The sequence below is a fragment of the Amblyomma maculatum genome, chromosome 1 (assembly GCF_055883805.1).
Source record: "Amblyomma maculatum isolate TAMU_Amacu chromosome 1, ASM5588380v1, whole genome shotgun sequence".
Classification (NCBI taxonomy): domain Eukaryota; kingdom Metazoa; phylum Arthropoda; class Arachnida; order Ixodida; family Ixodidae; genus Amblyomma; species Amblyomma maculatum.
In genome coordinates, this window is record NC_139344.1 from 343,109,086 (window position 1) to 343,136,819 (window position 27,734).

Consider the following 27,734-nt stretch of genomic DNA (forward strand, 5'->3'; position numbering starts at 1 on the left):
CCTTCGCCCCATGGCCTCGCACTGCCGGCTGTCCGCACTCTCATCCTCAGTGTAAGGCGAGTCACGCGCCATGTTTCCGGGCACAGCAGGGCAGAAACGATGCAAGGAGGGGTTTGGGAGGTACACGGTGTTTGATCTCCTAAACTCGCTAATGAACGGCAATTAAAGAAACCGGAATATCTGTTAGGAAGTCGAAAACAAAAGAACAATTTTTTTTTAAATATCCTTCTCTTTGCACATGCAACCAGCGCCTTCTCTGTAAAGCTCTGACAAATGTCATTTCTCTATTTTATAGCTTTTATGCATGACTCCGGTTTACTTTGCTACTCGAAACCTTAAGCAAATGTCTCAAGTGTTCCCTTCTTGAATTAATTCAGCATCCTCCCCCTCTTCCCTCAATTTCCTTTTCTTGCAGGGGCCTCCGGTCTTCACGAGCTGCACTCCGGAGTAAAGCATAAAAAAAGAATAAGATGGTATTCCTCGATGTAGGTCCGAACTTGGAAGTCGTCTCAAATCCGGGGGAGGGCTGAAAGGCGCGTGCCAATGAGCAGCAAAACAACAGCGTCAACTCCACTGTGGTCGACAAACCGTCATCGACGGCAATCACGACAGAGTGAGCATGCCGATCCCCCATATGCAGTAACTCGCAATGACGCGAGTTATCGTCCTACATCGCGATCGGAGGCTCGCATCCCAGTTCTTGAGCAAGCTTCTTCGCCCGAGCAATCAAGCCTCCCACTGCAAAACTACCCCCGAGCTGCCCACGCACAGTCTTTTATCGCTCGCTCAACAGATGCGCGCATAACTCCGTCTCGGCGATCGAAAGGCCATATTAAAAGAGCACAGAGAGCGAAAAATCGGTCACGTGTTTTTCTTTAGCGCAATTGAAACTAAACATAAGGAGCTACGTGACATCGCCTACGCCCATTTAATGAACTATATCAGAAGTTCTTCTCTATGATTTTCTTGTTCCGGTTTCAGCAGCCGGACGGTGTCATATGAAATCAAATCTCAGTTCGGGTCACGTGAAACATACAAAAACAACTTAGCTATACCCTTCTATTCACGGTCTTTGTATATAGCTCTTGGGCAGCCTGAAGTGAGAGTATTACCCTAGCGAAAAAACACTATGAGTCACAATAACCTCATACAAATTTCTCATACTAAACTCATATAAATCTCACATAATCTCATACAAATATCATTCAACATATGAGAAATATATGAGATTGTAAGAGATTTGTTTGAGCTTAGTATGAGTTCAATATGAGAAATTCGTATGATGTTATTGTGACTCATACGGTTTTTTTTCGCTAGGGCTATGGACTGAAACGGTGAAGATGATTGTACACCGATTTGCCTCACATAGCATGCATTGTATAGTAAATAAAACACATCATATATTGCCATCTGACCACCCTGTTGCCATCTGACCACCCTGAAGGTGACAACGCGGTAATTTTCTATGGTGTCACACTGGCGCTTTTCCTGCTAGTGGAGAGTCGTTATGGTTTTTGATCGGACGGAGTCACTGAATACCCCCGAAATGCGTCCCAGATGTGGCAAATTTTTACCTCCCCAAAAGGCGTTGTCTCGTACCCTCTTTTTTTTTTTTTCCTAGAGTGTATAGTGTTCAGCAGATTACATGGTCGTGTTTAACAAAGTGTGCATATCTCAAGTTACCCAAACCAGAGGAAGTGGCAAACCAATCTATTGCCAGGCGGCAAGTAAAAAAATTAAGCAACATGAAAAAAACGCAAGCATTCAATATGCTTGTGTGATAACAACATTTTTTTTTTTTTTTAAGGCTTTAAGGCACGTGCAACTTGGCTATATATTAACGAAATGTAGTAAACAATGTACTAATGTTGCGGGTGACAAAGCTAGCAAGAGTCGCAAGCTCATGTCAAACTTCCAGTGAAGGAGGCATTCATTAGAACTCGAAAATCAGGGTGCAAAGTTTCAGGAAATAAAAAGTCAGGACATTCAGATAACAAGAAACAACACGGTGAGCCCACCAAGGAAGATTCAACCAGCACTAGCAGACACAGCCCCACATTCCCGACTGAAAGCCTATCATTTTACTCCATCATCAATGAGCTGCCAGTTAAGAGACTTCGCGGCTTCTGTTCGAACGAAGCTGCAAAGGAGATAGAAAAAAATTAAACGAAGAGAGAAGCCAAAGCTTCCCATACAGTGTCGAGTGTATGTACTTCCCCTCTGTTTGCTGCCCTCGTCCAAAAAACTCTCTCGAAACCACTAGACTGAAAGGGACGGAGCAAAAGAAATGACCGCCGCTTCCCTTTCGATCAATCCTGTAACACCTTCGACCGGGCAGCCGCACTCGCGATGTGTCCTCTGAAAGAATACGTGGGAGAGCGCAATTTATTAGGCGCAGTTTCCGCTCTTTTGTCTTTCGCTACTTTTTCCTTCTCTTCCCTTTGCTCTTTCCTGCCACGCTGGTGTCCTTTCTTTCTCGTTTCCACGGGCAACGCATTAGCGAGCGACTTCACTCACGCCGACTGCCAGTCGTTGAGGTGGGGCGGCAGGGCGCGTTTGGTGGACGCATGCGCACTCGCGGCGCCACTCAGAATGGACAGGGGCGAGGGTTAGGGCGGGCGAAAGAGAAAGGCGTCGTCGTTACTACTGCAAGTCACGTACACGCCGGTCATCCAGCGTCTGTTTGCCCGGCGCCCACCTTTGCCACCAGCGCGGCTGTTGCTTCTGCTTGTGGCTGTTACCGCTGAGAGAGTGGAGAGATGTCTCTCGGGTAGCAGCTGCCGCCAGCGCCGCCTGCCGTGGTCGCCGTAACGAGCCTTCTTCTGCTTTCCCTCTTTCTCTTTCACAATTTCTCTCTTTCTCATCCTCTCTCTGCATCCATGCATCATGATGATGGCCAGTGGATAACGGCTGCCGCGGCCGCCGCAACTCCAGCAGAGACCACGCTGCTCCTCTAGATGGCGCCACTAGATCACCCCCTTCGCAGAGGCCCCCACTGAGGCCCCCACTGAGACGACGACACAGAGAGGACAATAAGCACATGTTTCTTTCTCTGCGTCCCTTGCGCTCTCTCTTCCTCCTTTATAATGTACTCTGCTTAGTCTTTAATTTCCTGACCCTGCCGTCGTCGTGCGTTTGAGTCTTTCGGCCGCTTGGGCTTCCTTCCGATTCGAGTCGTGTCGTCGCTCTTTTTAAGCGAGGCAGAAACATCACCTTAGTCTTTGTTGTCCTCGTGAATAGCTCCGTTTTCTTCTCTTAGCGAAGTTGCAGTTGCGTGATCTTAAGCCTGCGTCAATCTGCCGTCGCTGCTGACGTGCGCGGTCAAAGTTCATGTGCGTAGAAGAAGCACTCTTTTCTCCTTCTCTCTCTCTCTCTCTCTCTCTCTCTCTCTCTCTCTCTCTCTCTCTCTCTCTCTCTCTTTAGTCGTATCCAACCCTATTAAATCTTTCTTTTATCTCTTTTTTTTTTTTTTTTTCAGGTGAGCCTGGACGAAAGATTAGTATCACGGAGCTTCCTATAAGGCCTTACGTCCCTCCATACGTCTCTTTGTAGGAGTCCTATACAGAGACATCCTTCCCAACCGTTTCAACCTGATGAAATTACTATGGTCCAATTCAGCATGCTCTCTAGATCCCGAGAATTTATTGCGTACTTTTCTTGCCGTCACGCCATACGCACAATGTCCAAAAAAGCACACAGAGTCCTCTGTTTGTAAAATTATCAAATCTGAAAGGGAAAAAAATGGAAACGAAACTTCAGGAAGACTGCGTTAGCACGTCTTTTCTATTTTGCCGAAGGACGAAAGGAATTAAACTTTTGGTTCAGTGTAAAGAGATAAAGGATGCATGCGGTTGGTCAAACATCACAAAAAGGGCAGCAGAGAAGATTACACGGAAGAAACACAAAGACAAGGACAACTCCACACTGACAATTGAATAGCCGTAATCGACTGTGGAAATTTCCATGTTTATGTCATTACACCTTGGCCAATCCCCGCATGTTGTTATGTGCCATTTTTCAAAAGGCCAAGAAGACGAAGAACTGAACTGTTCGATTCGCGTGCCTTCTTTTCTCTTCACTTCACCTCCCTACAGCTATCTTCGGAAATAGGCACATAGAACATGTCGTTCCCGCGGCTTCAAACAAGGAAAAAAAAAAAGAAGTGTGCACGGGTGAGTGGCATGACCAGGAGGGCAGGTCAAGATACCTAATTGTATATCGAACGATGTACTGCGAATGTATTCGAGACATTGTGTATAGAATTCCCCTGTTCTGTCGTGAGAATTACATAAGACAAACAGGAAGAAGTGTAATCTAATTGATGGGACAAGAGAGAACGCCACATCAATATCAGAAATATGTCTAGCATCAACGTTGTGAATCTCTGCAAAACCAGCGTAAAATGCCTGTCTTCATAATGTGCAGGTGCTGAAAAAGGACAAATATAAGCTGGAGCGAGAGATTTTAGAAGTCGAGGTCATCCGAATTTCTGATGAACAGTGTGTCAGCACGTCTTCTGTATTTTTATTGAACAATGAATTAAACGAAGTCGAACATATATAACAGGTAGATGAAGTGAACAAAAAACAAAAAAGAGCTGCAGGGGGAACATGAAGTCAAGGGCAAAGATGTGCGAATATAGAATGATTGAGTCGTCCGTACAAATGAATATGCGTTACTTTTAAGTTGCATTCGGAGAAGCTCTTGAGCTGAAATCTCTGTTTAACTTGGTGACAGACGACCCGGGAGGAAAATAAGTTTTGTGCGACATTACCGTTGATAGATTGAAATTACGCAAGTAAATCAGATGTTAGAGCGCCTGCTGCCTAGACTCTCAACTTACCCGAAATAAAGTTCTCAGTGCAGTTATACTATTGCACTGGAAGCAACTAGAAACAATACCAACAAAAAAGAATACAAGGAAACAGTTGTACGTTTTTGTGGGTTCTTTCTACACAATAGCACGGATGACGATACCTTCGAACAATGTGTGAATAAAATTGCTAGACAAGGCCGTAAAAACTGAGAACCTGCTCGCATAAGAGGCGATGTTGGTAGCCCATTTAATTACGATGATTATGGCTAGAGACAGCCTATAGGTCACAAGAGGTTAGGATACCAGTGTATACCTTATGAGCAGATACCTAACAGTGCAGGTGAAGTGAAACATGCGGAAACAAGCCCAGCCATTCGTCTTGAGCAAGTATATCAGTATAGAGCATGTGACCGATGAACGTTTTACTCTGCGAACCTTCTCACCACTTTTTGACCACGATGAAGTTCTTTAGTGAGCAAGCCTCCCCAGCTCACTCTTCTAATTGCCAAAATCATTATTTTCTAAACAACATACTTATTTTGACCCTCACCATGTGCCCAACTGTTGAAACACTCGACGCTCTGAATTTCGCTGTGAAATTTTATCGACCCTTCAGTTTTATTTGTATTTATCAACTCCTTGTGCTACTGTATAAATATCTTATCCGAATCCTGTGTCATAATTAGGACGAATATAAATCCCTACATTATTATGTTTTGCTGCATTTGTGACGAATTGATTGTTAATCGACTGCACATCAGAAACCTTCTTTCAAGGCCCCAGCCGAGCCTTGAAAGCAGTAAAATTACACAAAGAGGACGTGGTAGAAAATACGAGTGATTACAGCATGTATACTGCTTACCTCTAAGCCAGCTGGAGAAGCGTTGTCGCTCTTGGCATATGGCGCATACACACCATATATGTTTAGCGACTGTTTAGGACAGCACTCGTTGCCAAAGCGATCAAAACTGCACATAGTCACGCATAAATCCCTCATACTGTAAAATTCAGAAAGTGAACAATACCTCTCCGGCTGGAGAACTATTTAGGGAACCTCATTTAAGCTTGCCTTTCTTTTTTCTTTTCTTTTTTTTTTTTTTTTTTTGCTGGTGATGGATGCAATTATGCACTCAACAGAAAGTGATTGCGCTAGCTCACCACGCTGGCCCTTGCGCGAATATCGAAACCTGCGCAGCGTACGACTATAAGCACATATTAAACGTCTTACTAAACACGTGAAACCCCGATTTACCTTTTTTCAAACGCTCCAAGAGCTCTTTGTGAGTTCTGCTACTGAGCTCGCGCGTGCTAGTTGTAAACAGTACCATATGCATTTGCGCACTGCGAAACTACATTTATCTCTATTCTCTATCCATTTATTCGAGCTGGCCGCCGCTCAGATGCTTCAAAATTAGATAGCGGATTACACAGATAGCACAAGCACAGATAGATAGCGGAGGTTGTGAAAAGAAAAAAAAAATCCTGATAGCGTTCTCTCAGCGCAGGAAGTTAAATGAGATTGACCGCACCTGCCTTGAACATCTGAAGGCAATAGTCCAATGCTGTCAAACTGTTAAATACAATCGAAAAAAAAACACACACACACACAGTGTGATGTGTTGTAAGATAAGCCACCGACAACTAAGAGAGCGTTCTATTGTTAAATGAATCCCTCTGATGGCTCGTTCGCTAAAGTTGCCTACTTTCTCAGCGTACAACGAACTTGCGGGGCCGATACCTAGCTGACCTCGATACCTGATGAGTGTAAGGGGACACGACCATGTATTTAGTTTTCTATTTACACGTAAAGGAATCCGGATAACTGAAAGCCATTCCTTTTACAACTTTGTCACTGCAGCTTGCCGGACTGCTGCTAAATCTGTTTACATTGGCCGTAGAAGCAATTTCTGAGAGAGGTAAAACGGTCTTGTCATACTACGCCACAATCAGGAAATCTCACGTTCACTAAAACGCCGATGAGAAAGACATGTATTTAGGCGGGCCAGGAAATGGACGCTGCTGAGAAAATACGTAAAGCCGTGTCAGGTGCAACCTGAATGCGAAAAAAAAAAACTGCTACGCGGCCTACGAAATTTAAAAAAAAAAGTGCTACTTCTATGCTCGTTTCTACACATTAAATTGTATTTTTTTTTTCTTGATCGACTTTTATATGAAGGCGATAGCAGATGTTGTGACCATGCGGTATTGATTGAGCTGTGAAATGAGTGATTTTATTAGGCAAAATGGGCATGTGTTACGACCAAGCATCCGCAATTGCGCGCTCTATTGTTCGCCTGTGGGCATGGATAAGTTTTGTGAATATGTGGTGATGGTCCAATGGCTCTAAGTGAGCCTGTTTCCAGGAATCCTGTTTTGTAAGCATGTTTTGCTTTGTGGACAACCTGCAAATGCCAAATTGACCCTGTCAAGAGAACGTCTGGAAAAACACAAAGAAACGTCCCCCTGCGGGAAATAGCAGGAAGTGCTTTCTTTTGTTCACCCTTCCAGTCGAGAAGTGCTATCCTCCAGTGATGAATGCCTCCTATCCAAAGGAGACGACAGAGTGACATGTCCGCTGACGTGCAGGACAAGAAAGTAGCATGACTCATACGGCCATTAAGTGATTTCCCGGGAATGCAGGAAAGATTTACAATTGTCGAAAAGGGACAATGTTGGGAGCCCTATGCGGCGCCACGTGCACTCGGGTTTCTGAGAAGTAAAACCCCTTGTCAGAACCAGCCTGTGGTTTCTTTGCTGAAGAGTAGAAATGTACCTCCTCTCCTCGCCGTTCCCAAGCTTTTCCCGCCAACAAGTGATCACGCCCAACGAATGAATGCCGGACCAGTCAGTGCTTCAGACCATCAGTGCAGTGATGTGTTCGATTGGATGCCGATACCTGAGGGGCGTGCCCTGGATTTGGTTGGTCAGCATCTTCAGAGAGGGGCTGGACATAGGGGGTTTTTAAGGACGCTGCAGAGCACGAAAGGTCGCTCTGGGCCCTGGGTAAACGGCTCATCCAGTCGCTTCTCGCTATGAACTCTTAACGCTTGTCATTTTGCTGATGTACCCTTCTTCTTCATGTAAATATTCTTGTAAATACGTTTCTCAAAGTGCCAGTAAACCTGCTTGTACATATTTTACCAACTTCGAAGATTCAGTCCTTCTTCAACCCGGAGTCTCTGCACGCTACCAAGTGAAGGCCGGGTCGCCATAGCCCCAGCGTCACGACAACTGGTGACCAGCGTTGGGATCTGAATCTGCAAGCCACAACATCTGGTGATTGGAGGTGGATCTGAAGCTACAAGCCACAACATCTTGTGATCGGAGGTGGCATCTCAAGCAACAAGCAGGAGCAACAATCGGCCAACAAGAGGGCAGCTCGGAACATCGATCGCATGTGTGGGTGAGTGCTTGGCTTTTCTTCTGATGTGGACCAGGTTCTAGAACAGGGTTAGATTTTAGAACTGGTAAAGAGAGTGTGGAAACGCCTTTAGGTTTGGTAGTTTGCACAGTTGTTTTGGAAGTAGCCGACACTCGGAGCGATCATGGACCTACAAAAGCTGCAGAAACCGGACCTGTTGCTGTTGTGTGAGGAATTGGGAATTGATACAAGTGGTTTGGCACGAAAACCCTTGATTATAAAGGCAATCACTGATCTGGGAGCCGATGATGAGGAGCTCAGTGAAGCATGGAACCTCATCGAACAAAAAAAGGAGGAGCAGCTCATACAGCAGAAAGAGCGAGAAAAAGAGGAAAAGAGGCGGGAGCGTGAAATTGAGAGAGAAGCAAAAAAGCGGGAGCTAGAAATTGAGCTCCGGAAATTAGAAGTAGAGTTGAGCAAGAGGTCGGGCAATTGTCCCCAGCTAGCGGTACCTCTTCTCAACAAGGAGGCAGATTTCAAGATGTCAAAGTACATGCAGCCATATGTGATATCAGGGGATATCGGTCTGTATCTGGGTAACTTTGAGCGAACTTGCGAAGAACTGTCCTTCCAGCGAGACACGTGGTCTCAGAGATTATTGACGGTTCTGCCCTGCGAGGCAGCGGAGGTTGTCGCGCGGCTAAACAAGGAGGACGCGGACAACTACGAGAAGGTCAAAGCTTGCCTTCTGATTTTCGGAGACAGAGATGTGCAGGCCTTAACACGTTCAAAGGCGCGAGAACTAGCTACACTGCTCATTTCAGAAAAATCAACAGCGGAGGAAACGGCAGTTAAAACAGTGGTAAATGCGGAAAATAGCGGGCCAGAAAACTTTGAGAGCGAGGCATCTCAGATAAGTCAACATGAAAGTGAGCTTGATAAGACACGGAATGAGGACGTTCTTGAAAGTAACCTCTTGCCGCCAGTGTCTAGTAATCTCACGAGACTTTTAAGTGGAACCCGAGAGGACTTAGCTATGGAGCAAGCCAATGATCCCAAGAATAAGCTCGAAGTACAGTGGGAAGGACCTGCTAAAGTCGTTGCAGAGCTTTCTGACACTAACTACGCAGTGAAAATCCCCGATAGGCGTAAAGCAGTGCGCATTTATCATTGCAATCTTATGAAGCCTTATGTGCAGAAGGAAGCCGTGGTAAATCTAACTTTAAACCTTCCCGAGGAGATGGGGGACAACTTGATTTGCCTCAGCGGAAAAGGAAGCAACGCTCAGGAGCTTCTCAAAAAGACGGAGCAGAGAGGAGAACTAAAGAAATCCCAGCTGTCCGATCTGGGCGAAATAATAACAGAGTTTGAGTCCTGCTTCGTGGACAGGCCAGGCAGGACTGATTTGACTGAGCACGATATTGAGCTGACTTCAGACGTGCCAGTGCGATCAAGGTGCTACCGATTCTCTCCAAGGCAAAGAGAAATTCTGGATAGGGAAGTAACTCGCATGCTGGAATTGGGAGTAATAAAACCCTCGGAAAGCGATTATGCTTCGCCTATGATCTTAGTAGAAGCTCCAGGTAAAGACCCTAGGCCTGTGGTAGACTACCGAAAGCTAAATTCTCTCACCAGGGATCAAGTGTATCCTATTCCGAATATTGAGGAGAGAGTAGAACAGGTCAGTAGAGCGGCATATGTGACTACGCTGGACCTTACTCGAGGATACTGGCAAGTACCGCTCACTGAACGCGCCAGCAGATACGCGGCTTTCGTCACTCCGACGGGCAGCTACCAGCCAACAATGATGAGTTTCGGGCTCAAAAATGCTCCATTTTGTTTTTCCCGACTCATGGATAGGGTTTTAAATGGGTGTGAAACATTCGCGGTGCCTTATTTAGATGACATTGCGGTTTTTTCCGACTCATGGGCGGACCATATGGTACATCTAAGAGCTGTACTGAGCCTTTGGCGTCAAGCTGGACTAACCGTAAAGGCCGAGAAATGTTGCCTGGCAAGGGCGACCGTGGACTACTTGGGTCACAATGTAGGTCAAGGTTTCAGGAAACCCAGCGAGATTAAGATTTCTGCGGTAGCAGACTGCCCGCGGCCGAGCACGAAGACGGAAATTCGAGCATTCCTGGGTCTGACTGGGTACTACAATCACTACATCCCTAACTATTCAGCTTTGGCTAGCCCTCTGACCGACGCTCTCCGCAAGACAGAACCGACAAATGTAGTCTGGGACGAACAAAAGGAAGCCTCCTTCGTAAACCTGAAGGCTGTGCTGATTAGCCGTCCGGTATTGCGAGCTCCAGACTATGACCGAGAATTCACGGTCCAGTGTGATGCCAGTGATCGAGGGCTAGGTGCTGTTCTCTGCCAGAGAGATGACGACGGTAATGAGCACCCCGTGCTCTACTTGAGCAGAAAACTGAGTTCTAGAGAGAGGGCTTATTGCGCGTCAGAGAAAGAATGCGCTTGCATTGTATGGGCCATTCAAAAATTACAGTGCTATCTTGGAGGGGCCAAATTCACCGTAGAGACGGACCATTGTCCCCTGGCTTGGCTGCAAACTGCGACATCGAAGAACAGTCGCCTTCTTAGGTGGAGCTTGATTTTACAGCAGTACAATTTTGAAATAAGATACAAAAAGGGGAAGTTAAATGGGAATGCGGACGCGCTTAGCCGCTCTTTCTAAGCGGTCCGAGATGTTCCTCACCATGTATCCAAATTGATAATCAGGTTTTTTTTTTTTTTTTTTTCGTGCGCTTGTATATGTGTGGCTATGTAAAGCAGCACGTTTGGTTTTCTAGGAATACGTGGGTCCTGAACGTCTTGAGAGTGGGCTTTTCTCGAACAACAATGGCAGTTTTCTTTTAACCTGGTCTCTTCAGACGGGAGCCGAGTGCTTGCTTCGACATGTGGTTGAGTTTCAGACAGCTCGATTTGGCCTACAACAATCAAGACAACGCGACAAGCAACAGCGAGCTTCAAGCGTTCACGTGCAGGCCATTAAGTCGTCTCTTCATGCAGCAGCTGGGACTGCTGCCCTCCGAGTCTCTTCTGGCGGGGGAGGAGGCTGTTACGACCAAGCATCCGCAATTGCGCGCTCTATTGTTCGCCTGTGGGCATGGATAAGTTTTGTGAATATGTGGTGATGGTCCAATGGCTCTAAGTGAGCCTGTTTCCAGGAATCCTGTTTTGTAAGCATGTTTTGCTTTGTGGACAACCTGCAAATGCCAAATTGACCCTGTCAAGAGAACGTCTGGAAAAACACAAAGAAACGTCCCCCTGCGGGAAATAGCAGGAAGTGCTTTCTTTTGTTCACCCTTCCAGTCGAGAAGTGCTATCCTCCAGTGATGAATGCCTCCTATCCAAAGGAGACGACAGAGTGACATGTCCGCTGACGTGCAGGACAAGAAAGTAGCATGACTCATACGGCCATTAAGTGATTTCCCGGGAATGCAGGAAAGATTTACAATTGTCGAAAAGGGACAATGTTGGGAGCCCTATGCGGCGCCACGTGCACTCGGGTTTCTGAGAAGTAAAACCCCTTGTCAGAACCAGCCTGTGGTTTCTTTGCTGAAGAGTAGAAATGTACCTCCTCTCCTCGCCGTTCCCAAGCTTTTCCCGCCAACAAGTGATCACGCCCAACGAATGAATGCCGGACCAGTCAGTGCTTCAGACCATCAGTGCAGTGATGTGTTCGATTGGATGCCGATACCTGAGGGGCGTGCCCTGGATTTGGTTGGTCAGCATCTTCAGAGAGGGGCTGGACATAGGGGGTTTTTAAGGACGCTGCAGAGCACGAAAGGTCGCTCTGGGCCCTGGGTAAACGGCTCATCCAGTCGCTTCTCGCTATGAACTCTTAACGCTTGTCATTTTGCTGATGTACCCTTCTTCTTCATGTAAATATTCTTGTAAATACGTTTCTCAAAGTGCCAGTAAACCTGCTTGTACATATTTTACCAACTTCGAAGATTCAGTCCTTCTTCAACCCGGAGTCTCTGCACGCTACCAAGTGAAGGCCGGGTCGCCATAGCCCCAGCGTCACGACAGCATGCCACAAGCAAATGTTAACAAATTCTAAGAGTATCAACGCAGAGCTCTCAGCGCATTTTCATTGCTTGACAAACGAAAAGAGGAAAAATGACAATATCATGGTCATTCTGCTCTTTCTGTTAAGAGAAAAAAGTAAATTATCTTTGACTATGACAGCGAAAGTATCTGCACAAACATTGTCTCTGCCCATCACTGAAGATCGTAACGCAGCCCGAACGACGATGGTGGAGCTGCCTTTTCTTTTTCCGTGCTGGGGTTTTCTTGTACACAGGCGGGGAAATGCTAGCGTGTAACTTACGTTCTTGGGTTACTTCGATTTCCAATTGTCAATAAATTGACAACAGATGAAGTAGTGCGGCTTCGACTCCGAGACTCGTGCCGTCACTCCTGGGGAACAGAAGGCACAGAGCATCCGGTAGCAAGCGGATTTTCAAAAATTCGGCACTTTCCATGACCACACAGTAACCAGATACGTAGATTCATGCCTTTGCCTTTCAAAGATCCATGCTTAGGTCCCCCGCCACTCGTGCTTCTGTGGAAACCCGTAGAAACGAATCGACTTAAAAACGCCCGACGAGTTTGTGTAGCTGCCTGTGGATCCAACAACGCACCACGTTTCGCCAACCTTGTTTGGCCAGACTTCATTTCACTGGACATGTTCACACAACTAGCCCAACTTTCTGTTCTCTTGAGGATAGTATATTCACGCACGTCATCTAAACCTAAGGATTTCCAATTTCCACACAAACCAACGACAAACAGTACGCTCCAATGCGCTGGCAATGCGCCGGCACCGGCCGGCGCATTCCGGCGTTGGAGCGATGCGCCGAGAGGCGGCGCCACCCGTACAGCTGTCCGGTCCCTATAGGCGATTTTCATCGTTACAGCCAACAGCCCTATAGTTCTGGACGTAAATTATCTTGACCATAAACGCGTTTGTGATAAACACATTGGCTTCTATATGGCGATAAATGTTCTTATAGAAATGACATTTTATGTAGCGCTTCAGAATGCGCTGTCGTCCTAACAGCCAACGCTCACTTCGTTCTGATTATAATTTCAGTGGTCGCAAAGTAACTATACTGGTGATAGCAGCCATGCGAAAATTCCTTTCCTGTGTCAAGAATTGCTGCCGTTACAAGTAAGAACATAGACAATGTAGTAATTAAGCAAGCAGCGCAGAACAGCGGCAGACCAAATCAGACACAAGAATACGACGCTGCAGACGTTGGCTCTACACGGACATTTAAATTATACTTAACTCATCAAGCGCACACACATGAAAAAGAGCCCGCCGGGGTGGCGCAGGGGTTACGGCGCTCGACTACTGTTCTCACGGACGCGGAACCGAATCCCGGCCTCGGCCTCGGCGGCAGCTTTTCGATGGAGGCGAAAAGCAAGGCGCCCGAGTGCTGTGCGATGTCAGTGCACGTTAAGGAAAACCCAGGTGGTCGAAATTTCCGGAGTCCTCCACTACGGCGTATGTCATAGCCTGAGTTGCTTTGGGACGTTAAAACTCCACAAACCAAACCAAACATGAAAAAGGAACACCCAAGGACACGTGGCTGAAACTATGAAAATGAAGACAATTTCTATTCTGTGTCATGTATATCCAGAATAGAGTCGGCGTATATGGTGTGTTGCTTGGGTTTCTGGCCCACTGCTGTTCTGCGCTGCGTGCCTTACATGTGACATTATCACGAGATGTCGATACCTTCGAGAAGCAGAATAACTTTTGTCATTATTTAGTGCAGCCTCTGCTATAGCTTTACAATCGGTGGCACATGCCCTTGTGAGCGTGATTTATTTTTTTTTTTTTTCCTTTGGAGCTATATTCTTAACATGAAACATATATTTGAGACGCTGTATTCAACATGGGGGTACCATGCAGGCTGTCGATAGGCCAACTTGGCGACCACCGCACTCGTGGTGCTCCACGTCCAGCACCTTTTGGGCGCTTATTCTGCCGATCCTCAAACCTCGGCATTGCATCATAACAAAAGAGCAGAAAGGTTTGCCCGGAAGTTGAGCTGGACAGTGCATTATTCTTATCCCTTTATTGACTAAAAATATAATCAAAGAAGGTGCCCCGGCCTGCCTTCTCGATAATACAACCCCCCACGTATCCGGTTAAGCTATTGAATATAAATTGATCGCGAGGAGCAGCCAACTCCGTTTTCTCACCCTACAAAGTCTGCATTTTAGCTTTAAGCACTCCGCTTTAAGGGGAATAAAATAGAGGTAAAAAATTCTTGAAAGCTGCGATGCGACGAAAAGAAAATTGCAAAGCTAAACAACAGACGCGACAGCCAATGATAAAAGAAAGAAGGGAACCCGAAAACGGGCGGCGGACGGGAAAAATCAATTTAGAGCAGATCTCACCCAAGCGCGACATCACAGGGCTCAATATTGCGGCGCGAGATTCCTCGATGTCCGAGCAGGAGGAGACTTGGCGGAGTCTTTTAAAAGCGAGTGATGACAACAAGGACGCCACCATCAATCAACAAAAAGGGCATAACGAGAGATAAGAGCACTGAGAGGAAGAGGGGCGAAGAAAGAGAGCGTGAAGCCTTCCAACCGGCAGCGCATGCAGGCGCGCGAAAACCAAAACTGCGGCCGGGGAGGTCGCGATATTCCCTGACCCAGAGTGCGGACAGAAAGGCACCTCTCGCGTTTTAAGACGAGATAGCCATCAGGTTAGCTGCCGATGTTTCGGCAGCTCGCTGCGGAGGCCAGGGGGGCGGCGGATGGGTGATGGCGGGGCAAGAGAACTAAAGGAAACAAGAAAAGCAAAACAAAGGAAGCGATGAGAGGAAATGCTGTGGGCAAGCGCGGAACGGGAGGATTTGGAGGGGGGGGGGGGGGGGGAATACGGTGGTGGCCCGTCTCGAAGCTCTTCCTTCGTCCCCTCCATTCGCGGTTCGTCGCCGGCCCCATCAGGCCTGTCCGGCCGGCGCGGCGGAAGGCGGCAGCAAGTTCTTCCGAATGAAAGATGAAGTCTGCCTTCCGAGGCCGTCGGGCGCCGGCGGTGGCGGACCACTTGGCACCAGCGTGGCGACGGGCAACGCGATCCGGCCGCGCGCACGGAGGGACGGCGCGAACCAGGACCTGTTGAGTGTCACAGGGCGCGTCGCAGCTCGTTCGGACGGGAACCGTCGCAAGGGCGAGCGAGAGAGCGCGCGAGCCCCGAGTGCCGTGCTGTTTCGCTGTCTTCTCCGTGTCCGCGGGCGGAAAGACGACGAAGTGGAAGGAAGCACTGCTTTTGCTGAAGAAGTCGCTCCCAAGACGCAAACACTACTGTCTTCAATCCAGTGCGCTGCACTGGTGTCATGGGGCTTAACTGCTCGAAGTACGGATCGGACAGATATCGAGATTCGAGAGCACAACACAGACGTAAAAATTGGCGTCCAAACATGCCTCATTAACAGAGAGGTCCACAGCGTGATTAACTGTCACCTACTCGCGCATACTGTGTACCCAACACCGGCAATAGTTGACCGAAATAAAGTTTCCCTTCCTTCTTGAGATGCCCGGTGCTGAACAGAGTAGAGTAGACGCAAACGAGTTGAAAATCAAGCTCGACTGCGAGAATCCATGCAACGTATCTATCTCAACGAGGAAAATGCAAGCCTTCGTTGCGCGTACCACAGAGCGGTTAGGTGCCAAACCAGGGCCCGTTTTGTAACGATTCTTTTTGTCAAACTATACAATGTACAGGATCAAAAGTGTAAAACAAAAAAAAAACAATAATGGGCCGTCAATTGGACTGGCAAGGAAGAAACGCGATAACATCACCCTTTCACTCGCCAAAATATTGCAATTCTGATTCAATTTCGGTCCCCTGTGTATTCCGGTTCTGTTTCAAACAGCAACAACTCTTGTTATTTGTGGTGGTTATTCAATTTCGATTCAATCAGTTCTTTTTGATCGTCCAGAGTTACGATTCCCTGACTTCTTCCTCCTCTCCTCTGCTGTACATTAAGTATACTACCTTTCCCTTGCCACCTGCCATATTCGAACCGAGGCAGGTAAACAAAAGGGAACTCCTCCTAAACACCGTACACCTGCCACCTACCGGAGTTGGGAGCTTCACACAGGCGCCGCTGACACCGGGCAGTCCTCGGCTTCTAACAGTAATAATTCAATCGAAGTAAAATCACCGTTACAAATCGAGATCGAAGTATTTGTTCTTGTCTCAACAAAATTATCATCGAAGCCTACATGTGCGAATCGCACAGCGCCGTGTAGTCAGTTGAAAGTGGATCAGCTACTACAAGGGAAAGCTGTAGTGCGAAACTTTTAGCTGTACACACTTGAAGCCAGAGGTGCTCCCAAACCAGGGGAGGCAATGAACTGTAGCCGCATCACCGGGCCTCCCACTCCCACGACGAAGAGGAAGAGGCGGACAGCCACCGTCGAAGACAGACAAGGGAGCATGCTACGTGGAAGGGGAGGGGGGCGCATGCAACTTAAGGATCCCCTGAAGGATCGGCGCGTGGTGCGGCAGCAGCAGACCGGGACAGGCGTCGCCCGCGGGCTGCCGCCACGCTGGCGACGGCACGCGTCGTCTCTCTGTCGTCTGTCTCCGCCGCCGCCGTCCGTCGCCGCACCGCCTCGAGTGGAAGACAGGGCGACGACGTGGGGGAGGCGATAGGAGAGAGAGTAATTTGCCTTTAAAAGCTTCCCCTTTCCCTCTCACGCTACTACTACCCTTACTACCCCTCCTCCACACCCCTCTGGCACCACTTGGCGGACACCCTTGGCTGCTTCTTGCACCGCCTCAGGTTCACACGGAGTGGGTAAAGAACGCCCGCTGGGGATGTATAGGCAGACGGCCAGAGGCAGTGAGTGGAGAAGGACGGGGAGACAACGCCATCTCGGCGGTCGTAGTTATTGTGCATGGTGGTTGCTGATGGCGACGGAGGGGAGGTCTTTTTTGGGACCACTTTCAGTTTCTCTCCTTGGTTTTGGTTTCGGCCTTCGTCTTCGCTGGTGGGCCTGACGGCACCGTGAGGCCCCGTTTGCATTTCAGGCTCTGGAGACAGTACACTGTGCTCAAGATGTCACTATGCTTCCCATAGAGCTTTCTCTGTTTTGTTTTTTGCTTTTTTTTTCTCAGGCCGGAAGATGAAGGTGGGTGGTATTGGCTCCGGACATGGGCATAGAAAACTTCGAAGCGAAGGATCCTCATCAGACAGAAAACGCCGTGCGTATGCCCTTTTCGCGCCCAACATAGCCCAATTAATCCTCACCTTATTTTCCCTACCTGTCGCCCAAGACTTGAAGCGGTTGGCAAGCTCACAGGATCTGGATATGCACGAGCTGTAACCCAACAGGCGACCCACCTTCTGGCCTATTTCTTTCTTTACTCATTTCCCTTCAAACATGTACTATAACAATTCAAAATAATAAGCACATTTGAGCCGCTACACCTTTTCTATTTATTTTTCGCAGTTTCTTATTCCCCAAATTTATCGCTATACATCAGTTGTGCGGAGGCCATCGGCGGCATGTAGTTGTTCTTCGCGCTACTTTCTAATGAATTATCCCCACGATTACATTACTACTCCACAATGATCAACTCAAAAGGAGAAAAATCTGCTTTTTTTTTTTTCTAACAGTCAATGGCTGCTGACCGCCATGTATGCATCTCCTAAGGAGCCCCTCATTTGCCCACATATTTTGCTTACGGACGTACAACGTTATTTCCAAGCTTACCTAAAAAGCGCATGTGTTAAAAATAAACACATGCTCTCTGAATAAAATAGTTTTTCCATCCATCCATTCCAAGCTACCTAAACGCTAGTTCCAAATATTGTTAACAGCAAAGCGAAACATAGGGGCTGCTGTAAGGTTGACGTAGTAAATGCACGCATTTGAGTTAATCGACCTATCAAGCTGTCTTCATATATGTATAAAGCCAGTGCCTCATAATTCACATGGACGAAATACAGGAGGTCCTTGGACAAGGTGAACACTGTCGAAGGACCTTCCACCAGCAAAATAATAATAATAATAATAATAATAATAATAATAATAATAATAATAATAATAATAATAATAATAATAATAATAATAATAATAATAATAATAATAATAATAATAATAATAATAATAATAATAATAATAATAATAATAATAATAATAATAATAATAATAATAATAAACACGATTGTACTTAAGAGCTTAATGGCGAAAGCCTGCCATCCTATACTTCTCTTCTTCCTCTATCTTGCGTGTATATGTACTCGTTATAATTTAGTTACTTTCTTTTCTTTAAGGCTTCGTCGTCAGAACCTATTGTTACGTCTCGCGGACACATCTCGCGGAATCTCGCAGAATCTCGATGACACTTCTCGAAGACGCTAGATATTCAGCACGAGCCTTTATATAAAGGCTTTCGCCTTAAAGAAAAGAAAAAAAAAATAATACTAACATGTTACGTCACAGCCCCATTCTCCAGGTCGTATACTTGCATCACTGGTACCTGCGTTGCTTCAAGGTGAAGCTATATACGCTGGCCGCACTTCTAGACAGTATAGTATAGATTCAAAACAAGACGTTCGGAGAAAGAAACCCTAAATGACAGTTTCAGGCGCAATCGATGCGATATTTGTGGCCGCAGAGTGGCGCGCAACGCCATTATTTGTGTGAATGCAGAGACACTGCTGCCCGAAGTCACGACACATGGAGCAACCACCGACAGTCACGACACAGCCAGTTATACGCGAGGAGAGCTTTCGTGACTCACGTAAGCGCATTACAGAGGCGATCGATTGCAGATCGAAAACCGCATTGCTAAATTAACTCCTTTTTTTTTTTTTTTTGGCTAAGAAGACGTCCCAGCGGCAACAAATGGCATTTGGTGTGTGATATTTATAGTCCCACAGTGACACATGACCCCGTGTGATCTCTTATGCGCAAGAAGCTTGATATTCCGCCTGGGGGAAGTGTTACATTCATCACTGTTTCCTGATGCAGAGCGATGGGATGAATTTTTGGTTTCTGGATTGTGATTGTTCAATCCGTTATATTCTCATTCTACGACCTTGTGGCGTGGTTTTGGGGTATATCAGAAAAACTTTACCTCGCGTGCCAATGTGCCATGCATGCTGTCAAAGAGGAGAGTTGGGAGCCTCCTTCGAGCTGTTTTCAAAAGCTATTTTACCCTTAAGCTTCGATCAAGATGACGACGCACAGTACAGCACCGATGATTGAACTTACAAAAATGGCAATTCAGGTTAGACTGACAGGTTAGCGTCGTGTGATGGCAGATGCATTATTTTTACTAAAATTTTATAGAAACTTCCATAAAAGCTAATAGCCGGGGGGCGCTAGTGACGTAAGAGCTCTCAAGGAACGCTATTTCGCCGTCTCAGATAGGGAACTATACCGTCGAAATATGTGCACAGCAGGGCGGCTATCTTAAAACTGTGACAAACAGATGACGGAGAGAAACGCTGGACGCAAAAACGAACGCTGAACCCTTCTTTGTGTCACTGATGCATGCAGCAAGTTCAGAACCGCGAGCTCTCATGGATAGCGTTCCCTCTCTGTTGTGTTTGCTATAGGCGGCCGGTGAAGCTGTTTCGATCTCACTTCAGCCCGTTCAATCGACTACTCTGTGAAGGCTGCAGACCTTATGAGCTTGCATAATGCAATAAGTACGCTTTTCTTTTTTCTTTGTTCTCGTTTAGTAGACGCTCATGCAGACACGTGTAGCGTGTGCACGTCGTCAGCGTGCCACTGCGATGCGAGTAAGTGTTCTTTTCCGTGTTCTTGCGCAGCAAAAAGGCGATGCTTTGAAATATGACGAATATTATATCTGAGAAGTGCCGCACGCGTGCAGCGTCACCTCTCGTCCGGTTTATTAAATAAATTTCCCCGCAGCTAAGGCCACAATGCATTCAGTACGCGGGGCGCTGGGTGGCGCGCGGAAAAGAATTTTCAGCGAAAAGTATATTCTGTCAGCTGACGCGTATTCGTCAAGAATATGAGCGATGCATTCCCTGCAGACAGCCACATTAGACGGAAGGTGAATTGGGCGGGATATGCACCCTGAATCAGAGTAGAAAGTTTGACGAGGAGAGCGAGTCACTCACAGTGGTTGCCTGCGATCATTATACTTACTGTGTAGTTTGTGCACAAAGAAGCCACAGCTAACGATACGCCGTTTGATGAACAATGCGCATGTAGTTCTTTTTTTTTTTTTTTTTTTTTTTTTTTTTTTTTTTTTTTTTTTTTTTTTTTTTACTACCATGTGGTCTCGAATGAAATACATTGAGCGCGGCTGCTGGTCTTGTGCTATTGAAGACCATCGACATTTCCGGGCAAACTTCTAGATGGACAGAACACAACGCACCGAGAAGCACCCACAAGTCATCGTCGCCGTTGTATCTGTATACTTGCCTAAGCGCAATTAGCTCGATAAGGTCACTGCGCGGCCTGCCGGCGCGCATCAAACTCCCTCGTTGACGTGACCATCACTCCTCTGATTGATCGAACTGCAAAGACACCACCGCATTTCAACTTATACGCAGGCGCTTTCGATGTGGAGTAGTTTGTGGACATTTTGTTCATTTTGTCAGTATAGCTCGACCATTACCTTTCCCCGCAGTTGAAACCCTGCTCGTGTTCCCGACGAATAATACACGCCTTGCTTAATTTGAGATTTATCTCCAGTGTCCGTTTAAGACGGATCTTCTTGTCCTCTCTACTATAGGAAAATAAGAATGAAAGAACGAATTATCTGGCTGCCAGTCCCAGAGAACGACAATGCGCGTATTGAAGGAGTATATATAATAACGGTTAGCAATTACCAAGGTTCAACCACCTCCTCAGACCGAGCCTTAATCCGCATTCAAGGTCGGCGGTTCGCCTCAATGCGCATCACATAAATAACGGCCACCTGGCGTGGTCCACGGTGGGCATCCGTCGTCCACGCGCGCTCAGAGGTCGTTACGCACTTTCCATGCGCGCTTTGACCTTTGTGCCGCCCCGCTGTGGCTGCTCGGTGATTTGCAATATGGCTACCTGGCAATTGCCGAGCACCAGATCAAACGATCGATGTCGTTTCAATAGCGAAGGCGAGATGCAAAAAGACTCGTGCACGGACATTTAGATCGGTCAGCGTTAAGGAACCTCGGGTGGTCTACAGATTAATACGCAGGACTCCTTCATACGACGTGATACATAGTTGAAGGCATATATGGCTTTGCAAGTTCGCGTATATGATTTTTTTTTTAATAACTTCGCAAAGTAAATATTTACTTGCGCGTTAATAGAGCTATCTATGACGTGTAAGCACCACTGTAAACACATCGCCCACATGTACTACATTTCCTCGGTTTCCCCCTTTCTCAAATTTCTCTTCGTGTAGCAGTTCTCCGGCTTTAAAAAGGGCTTAACTATGCTCAAAAAGTAGTCGCCGGGAAAGAAATAAAGGGATATATTTTTATATCGCTTTTCCTTTTTCTCCTCGAAAAGTTCGAAAGGCTATGCCTTCGAGGCCTTCGTTGGCTCCTGAAGAACCGTGACGTAAACATGCACACCCGGTTAGAAACTTTGTGCGCTAGCATAGGTGAGGCTGAGGTGGGGTGCATTTTCATATTCGACAGATCAGAAAGCCGAGTCTTGTTGACAGCGGACGATAACTTTCCCCGCCAACATTTGTGTCAAAATCTCTAAAATCAGGTCGAAATACAACTAGCCAGAAAGTCAGCGACGTTACGCAATTGAGACACTCAACCAGACAGCCTCTATAGTTTTTGTTTTACTCATGGTAATATATAAGATAAGGTCCTCAAAAATGAAATATGACTATTTATGACTCCTATATGAAGGACCCTTGTTCCTGCGCTAGAACCTTATGGGAAACATTAAACCGAGCGGTTCAGAAAGAGTATATATAGCCCGTATATGGCCTGACATTGTTAAGATCAACAGAAAGGCGTCCAACTCCACGTTCTCACTGCTATATTTCTTGACATCTAAAGTGCGTTCGGCTCTGTCTCCACGAGTGTTTCATTTCTATCCTGACAGGTCGCTTGCTTCTAGAATTGCACAGGCCATTTGTAGCCGTTTGTTTCACTGTCAGCGCTCGCACTCCGAACTTTAACGTCGCTTGTAAAGCATAATTCTGTATCTAAACTAATTAACTGACTTACTTTTGTGTTTATGAAACGAGGCAGGCTCCAACTAGGCGGTTCTTTCTAAATTGGAGACGCCTCTAGAATCAGTACCACATTTCACTTTGTTTTACAGCAGTGAGGGCATCAAGAAGAGCGCCTATATAATTCCGGGCTTCTTAACTGCGCGTTAGTGCGGTAGTCCTAACCATAGATGAGCCACCAATATTAAATGGACCGAGTTTGGCGGGTATATAGCGCGATGCGGATGCCCCCTTGTGGAACAGGAAAGCAAGGGGGGCAAAGCATGACTCCATGCGTGCTCCTGCCGTCGAGGGGGAAAGTGAAGTCCGCCCTCCCACTGGGAGAACATGCACTTGATTCCCTATGCAGCCTCGTGACGTATATGTTCCGGGCAACCTGACCTGTCGCCCGTAAGCACGAATAACGAGGGATTAGCGCGCGGCCTGTTGTACACACCCGCACCGTGCCGAGGCCACCGATCACTCGAGCACGCAAGCCTACGATACTTGAGAAAGCATGCAGCCGAGGCCCACAGCAAAAAATCCCCCGAGCTCACACGAACATAAAAAAAAAAAAAAAACCAAAACCAAAACCAAAAAGGAAAGGTCGACACGAGCTGGTAATTTTTACGCCCTTGAAAACAATAAAAAGAAGCAAGAGAGCAATGAAGAATTCGTGGCATAAACCGGCCGCGCGTTTGTATACCCACATACGCACATAGAGATATATAAATATACAAAGGAGAACCGCGGTTCAGCGTAGTCAGTCGTGATCTGGGAATAATCGAAAAAAAAAGAAAGCTTACCTGTTTCGTGTACGTCCTGTAGCGAACGTCGCCCGCCTCTGGGGGTGTCTGCGAGGAAGGGGAGGAGAGGGAACAGAATCAGAGCACTGCCGCACATGCACTGGAGGAAGGAGAGAGATGGGGATGCAGCGCGCACCAGGCGAAAAATGGGCGGTCGTAAAACGGCCCTGTTCGCGCGACGGGCTTCCACAAGCCACCTGCACGTTCTTCCGCCAGGCGTGAGTGTATGTCCAGTAGCTGGAAACGGTAGTCGCCGAGAACATGGCCCTGCCGACTTCCTCAAGGGTTATACTCGGCGGGAGAGGAAAGAGAGGGGGATGTAGAGAGAGAAAGAGAGAGGCGATGGAAGGTGTACATTATATGCATGATCGCCAAAACGTGTGCTAGACGAAGATGATTGTTATAGATCAAGCAATGGGTTAAGGAAAAAGAATTTAAAGTGACAGGAAATGCCAGTGGATCCGTGTCCGGTCGTTGACAGGTTTGCAACCGAACAAGCGATTCGGCCAGTTTTAGCGTAGCAGCAGAGGAAGCATAGCCGAAGTCACCAAAGTACAAGAAGCGTCAGGCTTCACGCCGCCGTGATCGGCAAGGCCACCGATCCGGTGTATACATTCTTCGGTGAGTGGCCATGCATGTAAGCGTCACGCATGGCTGCAGAAACGCGGCGAATGCGACGGCGTCTACAATGGCGAGTGGAGGACGGCCGTGTGTATCTGTGCGGAGGAACGTCCGTCAAGGATGCGTGCGAGCTGTACGCCAACGTGGCAGCCGGTATTTGTTTCCGATCGTCCGCTGTAACGAAACGCGGGATATCGATAATATTCTGGCAGATATTTTAATCTCTCTCTCTCTCTCTCTCTCTCTCTCTTCCCAAGCTGCTATATTAGACCAGCTTTTAAACCTTCCTTTTCTTCTTTTATAGCCAATACATTCAGATTTTGTTGTGTTCAAATTGAACCGTGAAGAGCAACGTTCCATTTCTGTAGAGGGCATTTCATCGCGCGCAGTAATAGAGTCGCCCATTAAACACTGTAGGGCAGGGCGAAGTGCTGTAACCGACGTCACGTTACACTTATAGTTTCCATATTTGCTCCATGTATAACAGTGTCGCGCAGTTTAGATCAACAGCAAACGAACGTATGAATATCTGAACAAAACGGCAATCCTCCGCTCTGTATAAATAAATTCTCCCGGCATAACTATCTTTTGCATTGCAACCGTGTATGTGCGTTACACATAGCTATAGGAGTAGATATAATTACTTGCGAAGATGGGTGAGTGCAACGTTTGGGAATGTGGCGCGTAGAGGGAGGGGGTAAAGAGTTTGTGAAATAGGTATACTACTGGAGTTCACTCTATAGCTAACATAACATATGTGTTTATAGAATAAACAAGTAATCACGCCACATTTTCTGCAAGCCCAGAGGCATGAAGAATAAAATTTGCGCGCCTTGTCTGACTTCCGACTTCTTTCTGTGCCCGTGGTAACTGCAGCGCTGCTTATACAATGTCTTATAAACTATAGGAGGAGGAGGAGGAGGAGGAGGAAAGGCAGGGAGGTTAACCCGTAAAAGCAATCGGTTTGCTACCCTGCATTGGGGAAAGGGGGTGAGTGGATATAAAAGTTGCGAGAGAGAGATGGTTTAAGTTAGTTCAGTCGCATCGCAGACATGCCACATCACATCACGTCACAGTCATATCGCGTAACATAACAGCAAACTCATAGTCTTTCGATTAGGCCTGTGCTTTTCATAAAGTATAAACTATAGGAAAATAGGATTCTCCTATAATTTATAAACTGTAGGAGAATCCTATAAACTATAGGAGAATCCTATATACGTGCGTGGAGTAGGCCTGAGTGAGCCGCAGGAGACGTACCATGCGCTTGGGCGGCCTCATGAGCGGCCTGTTGGCGCCGTTCATCTTGGAGTAGAGGCCACACGCGTTGCACAGGTAGTGGCCCGTGCAGTCGCGGCGCCACAGCGGGGTGGAGATGGCACCGCAGTTCACGCACTCTTTGCTCTCGTTGCTGTAGAACTCCTGCAGCCGCTCTGCGTCGGAAACAGGGACACGAGCAGGACGTCACTGGAAAGCTTCTCGCAAACGCTCGCAGCATTGTTGAATCCATCATGCCTTGTGTAAAAACAGTACACTTCGCGATCGCTTCCCGCTTAAACCTACCCTTTGTTTTTATTTTGTTTTGTCCTCCTTGCATAGTATGTTTCTTCATAGTGCGAGCACTGCTTGTGCATTAATCATCTGGATGCAGTAACGCATGTACGATGGGAGGCATTTATTCAAAGAAATACAGGAAGCCAGGAGGCATACATGGAAAGAAACGCAGTAAAACTCGTTGAAAGCAACCAATTTAGAAACAAAACAACGACAACAGGGGATATGACAGCTTTGAATGATCACTGCAGCCGAAGCTGTGTTTTCTGAGCCGTGATTAATTAATGGAAAACAAGCAACGGTTCATGAGCGCGGTTGTGCGCTCATGAGCCGTTGCTTGGGTTCCATTCCGCATGGGTAGGGCGGAAAACAATAAGAGGAAATTTAAAAAGGAAGAAGCATGACCAAAACCTGCTCATATTTTCATCTCGTAAAGCGCTAGGAAGAACATATAAATAAATAAAAAATAATGCTCGTGTTCGTTCGCGCAGTAGTAGTAAGTGGTTCTTTATTATCATAGAATACAACAAAAATAATAAAGAAAGGAAAATATTTTTGCCTGCCCCGGTATCTGCTATCGAAATAAGCTGAAGCACCTGAACTGGGGCGGCAGAAATAAAGGGATAGCAAGGAGACAGGAGAAATCAAAGAGGTGAGCGACAGGGAGAACGGACAGTTTAGGTTAAAAGGCAAAGGAGTATAATACAGGTTGGTGTTTCACGCTTTCTATATTTTTTTTTCGTCTCGATAAGATTTCCTTATTTTCATTTCGTTTTAGGGCTGTGTGAATAATATTATCGTCAACACCGGGAATGCCACTGTCAACGAAGTTGTCTGAAATTCCTAAACAGTCGTCGACATATCAAAACAAGCGTAGAAATTGTTGTTTTAAAAGTTTTCTTTCTAAGCGACGTCCAAATATGCCTTAAATATCTCATTCAACACAGAGAAACCGATACAAATACCAAATACCAAGTACAAATACCACATTTTTGCACATTGAAGTGACTGAAGTGCACGAATGCAGTCCCGCCTCTTAGGGCGTTTTCTGAATAAGCGAAAGTCTGGCTTGCAGACTCTTAACGCGCTACACGAATAAAATCGCTGATGAACCTCCTTGGTCCTTGAAATCGGCAGATCACGTCTCAAGAATTGCGACGAATCTGGGGTGTTTTCGCCTTACTGCGCATAAATTTACCTTAATCGGCTATAACCTTCGGTTGTCAGCTCGTGTATACACGCTTTAAAAGCCCCGCGTGACACATTATAAGCGTTAAGCACGCAGGCTTGTTTCACACATGCAGTGCTTGCGCCGTCCAGTTCCCGAGGCCATATATCGCGAAGAAGCGGGCAGGATTTCAGAGGCCGAAAATTGAAACAAGCAGATGGACGCGCAAGGCTTTACAATTAAGTGGAACTCAAGAGAGATGAATATATATAAATACTATTTAACGCACCAAGGCGCAAGTGTGCCCAGCAAAAGCGTCTTGTAGTAAACAGGATCGGTCGCATATAGCTCTAACCCCACCCATGTTTTGATGGAGGAGAAGTAAGAAGAAAAGTTACTGCATTCTTAGATTATGGTGTATGCGTTACAAAAAAAATGTTGCAGGTTTTGTTTGAATATTTTTTTTTAATTTGCGAGCTTTTTCAGCGTTTATTTCAGAGCCCAAGTTTCGGTTGTTTGTTTTTCGGCGAATACAATCTTCGACCGATAGATTACTCACTTGTTTCGTGATTTAATATGGCATTCTATTGTGGACACTTCAAAATCCTATTGTTTTTTTTTTTTTGTTTGTTTTGAGCCCATCTCAGTATTTTTTTTTTTTTTTTTTTTTAGCAAGCACAGTTTCTTTTCTGCCAATCTGCGTGCAAATGGTACGATGGAGATGCTATCATCATTAGCCAAAGTAAAATGCGTGTTCGCTGACATAGCTGACGGATAAAAATCTCAAGTGGAAGTTTGCTGTTTTAGAACTATACAGTTGACATGTTATCGTTGGGCTGTTGCGCTGGGTTAGGCGACAGGGCGAGTCACCATCTGGTCTGAGTGTTGATGGCAGCGATGGAGCTATACCGCTTAATCTTCGCGGTAACCAAGCCATGATAATCTTTCTCGACGACTGGACTTCGTACCAGTCGAGAATATTCAGAATCAATCAGAAGAAATCGCAGAGAATTCCCTATTGCTATAACCTCCTGGCGACACACAACGTGTCTCACCAGCACCACACGACCGCATGGCCATCCATCGCTTTACTTTGATCAAAGCTCGGGTCGGGAAGCCCAATCAACATGCTGTATATACAGAGGTCGGCGGCCACTGAATCAACGCCCGCTTCGACCGCCGTGACAATAATG

General features: G+C 46.6%; 1 protein-coding gene across 3 annotated transcripts in view; it reads right to left on the reverse strand.

Annotated features, from left to right (window-relative positions):
- LOC146207620 (uncharacterized) overlaps positions 1–27,734 on the reverse strand; it is a 122,814-nt gene that overhangs the window by 23,790 nt on the left and 71,290 nt on the right. For all 3 annotated transcript variants that reach the window (XM_084589233.1, XM_084589238.1, XM_084589244.1), the window contains exons 3-4: positions 25,080–25,252; positions 23,199–23,246 (exon numbers count right to left, since the gene is read on the reverse strand). In XM_084589233.1, the coding sequence (XP_084445359.1) occupies positions 23,199–23,246; positions 25,080–25,252 (221 nt within the window). The remainder of the gene's footprint in view (positions 1–23,198; positions 23,247–25,079; positions 25,253–27,734) is intronic.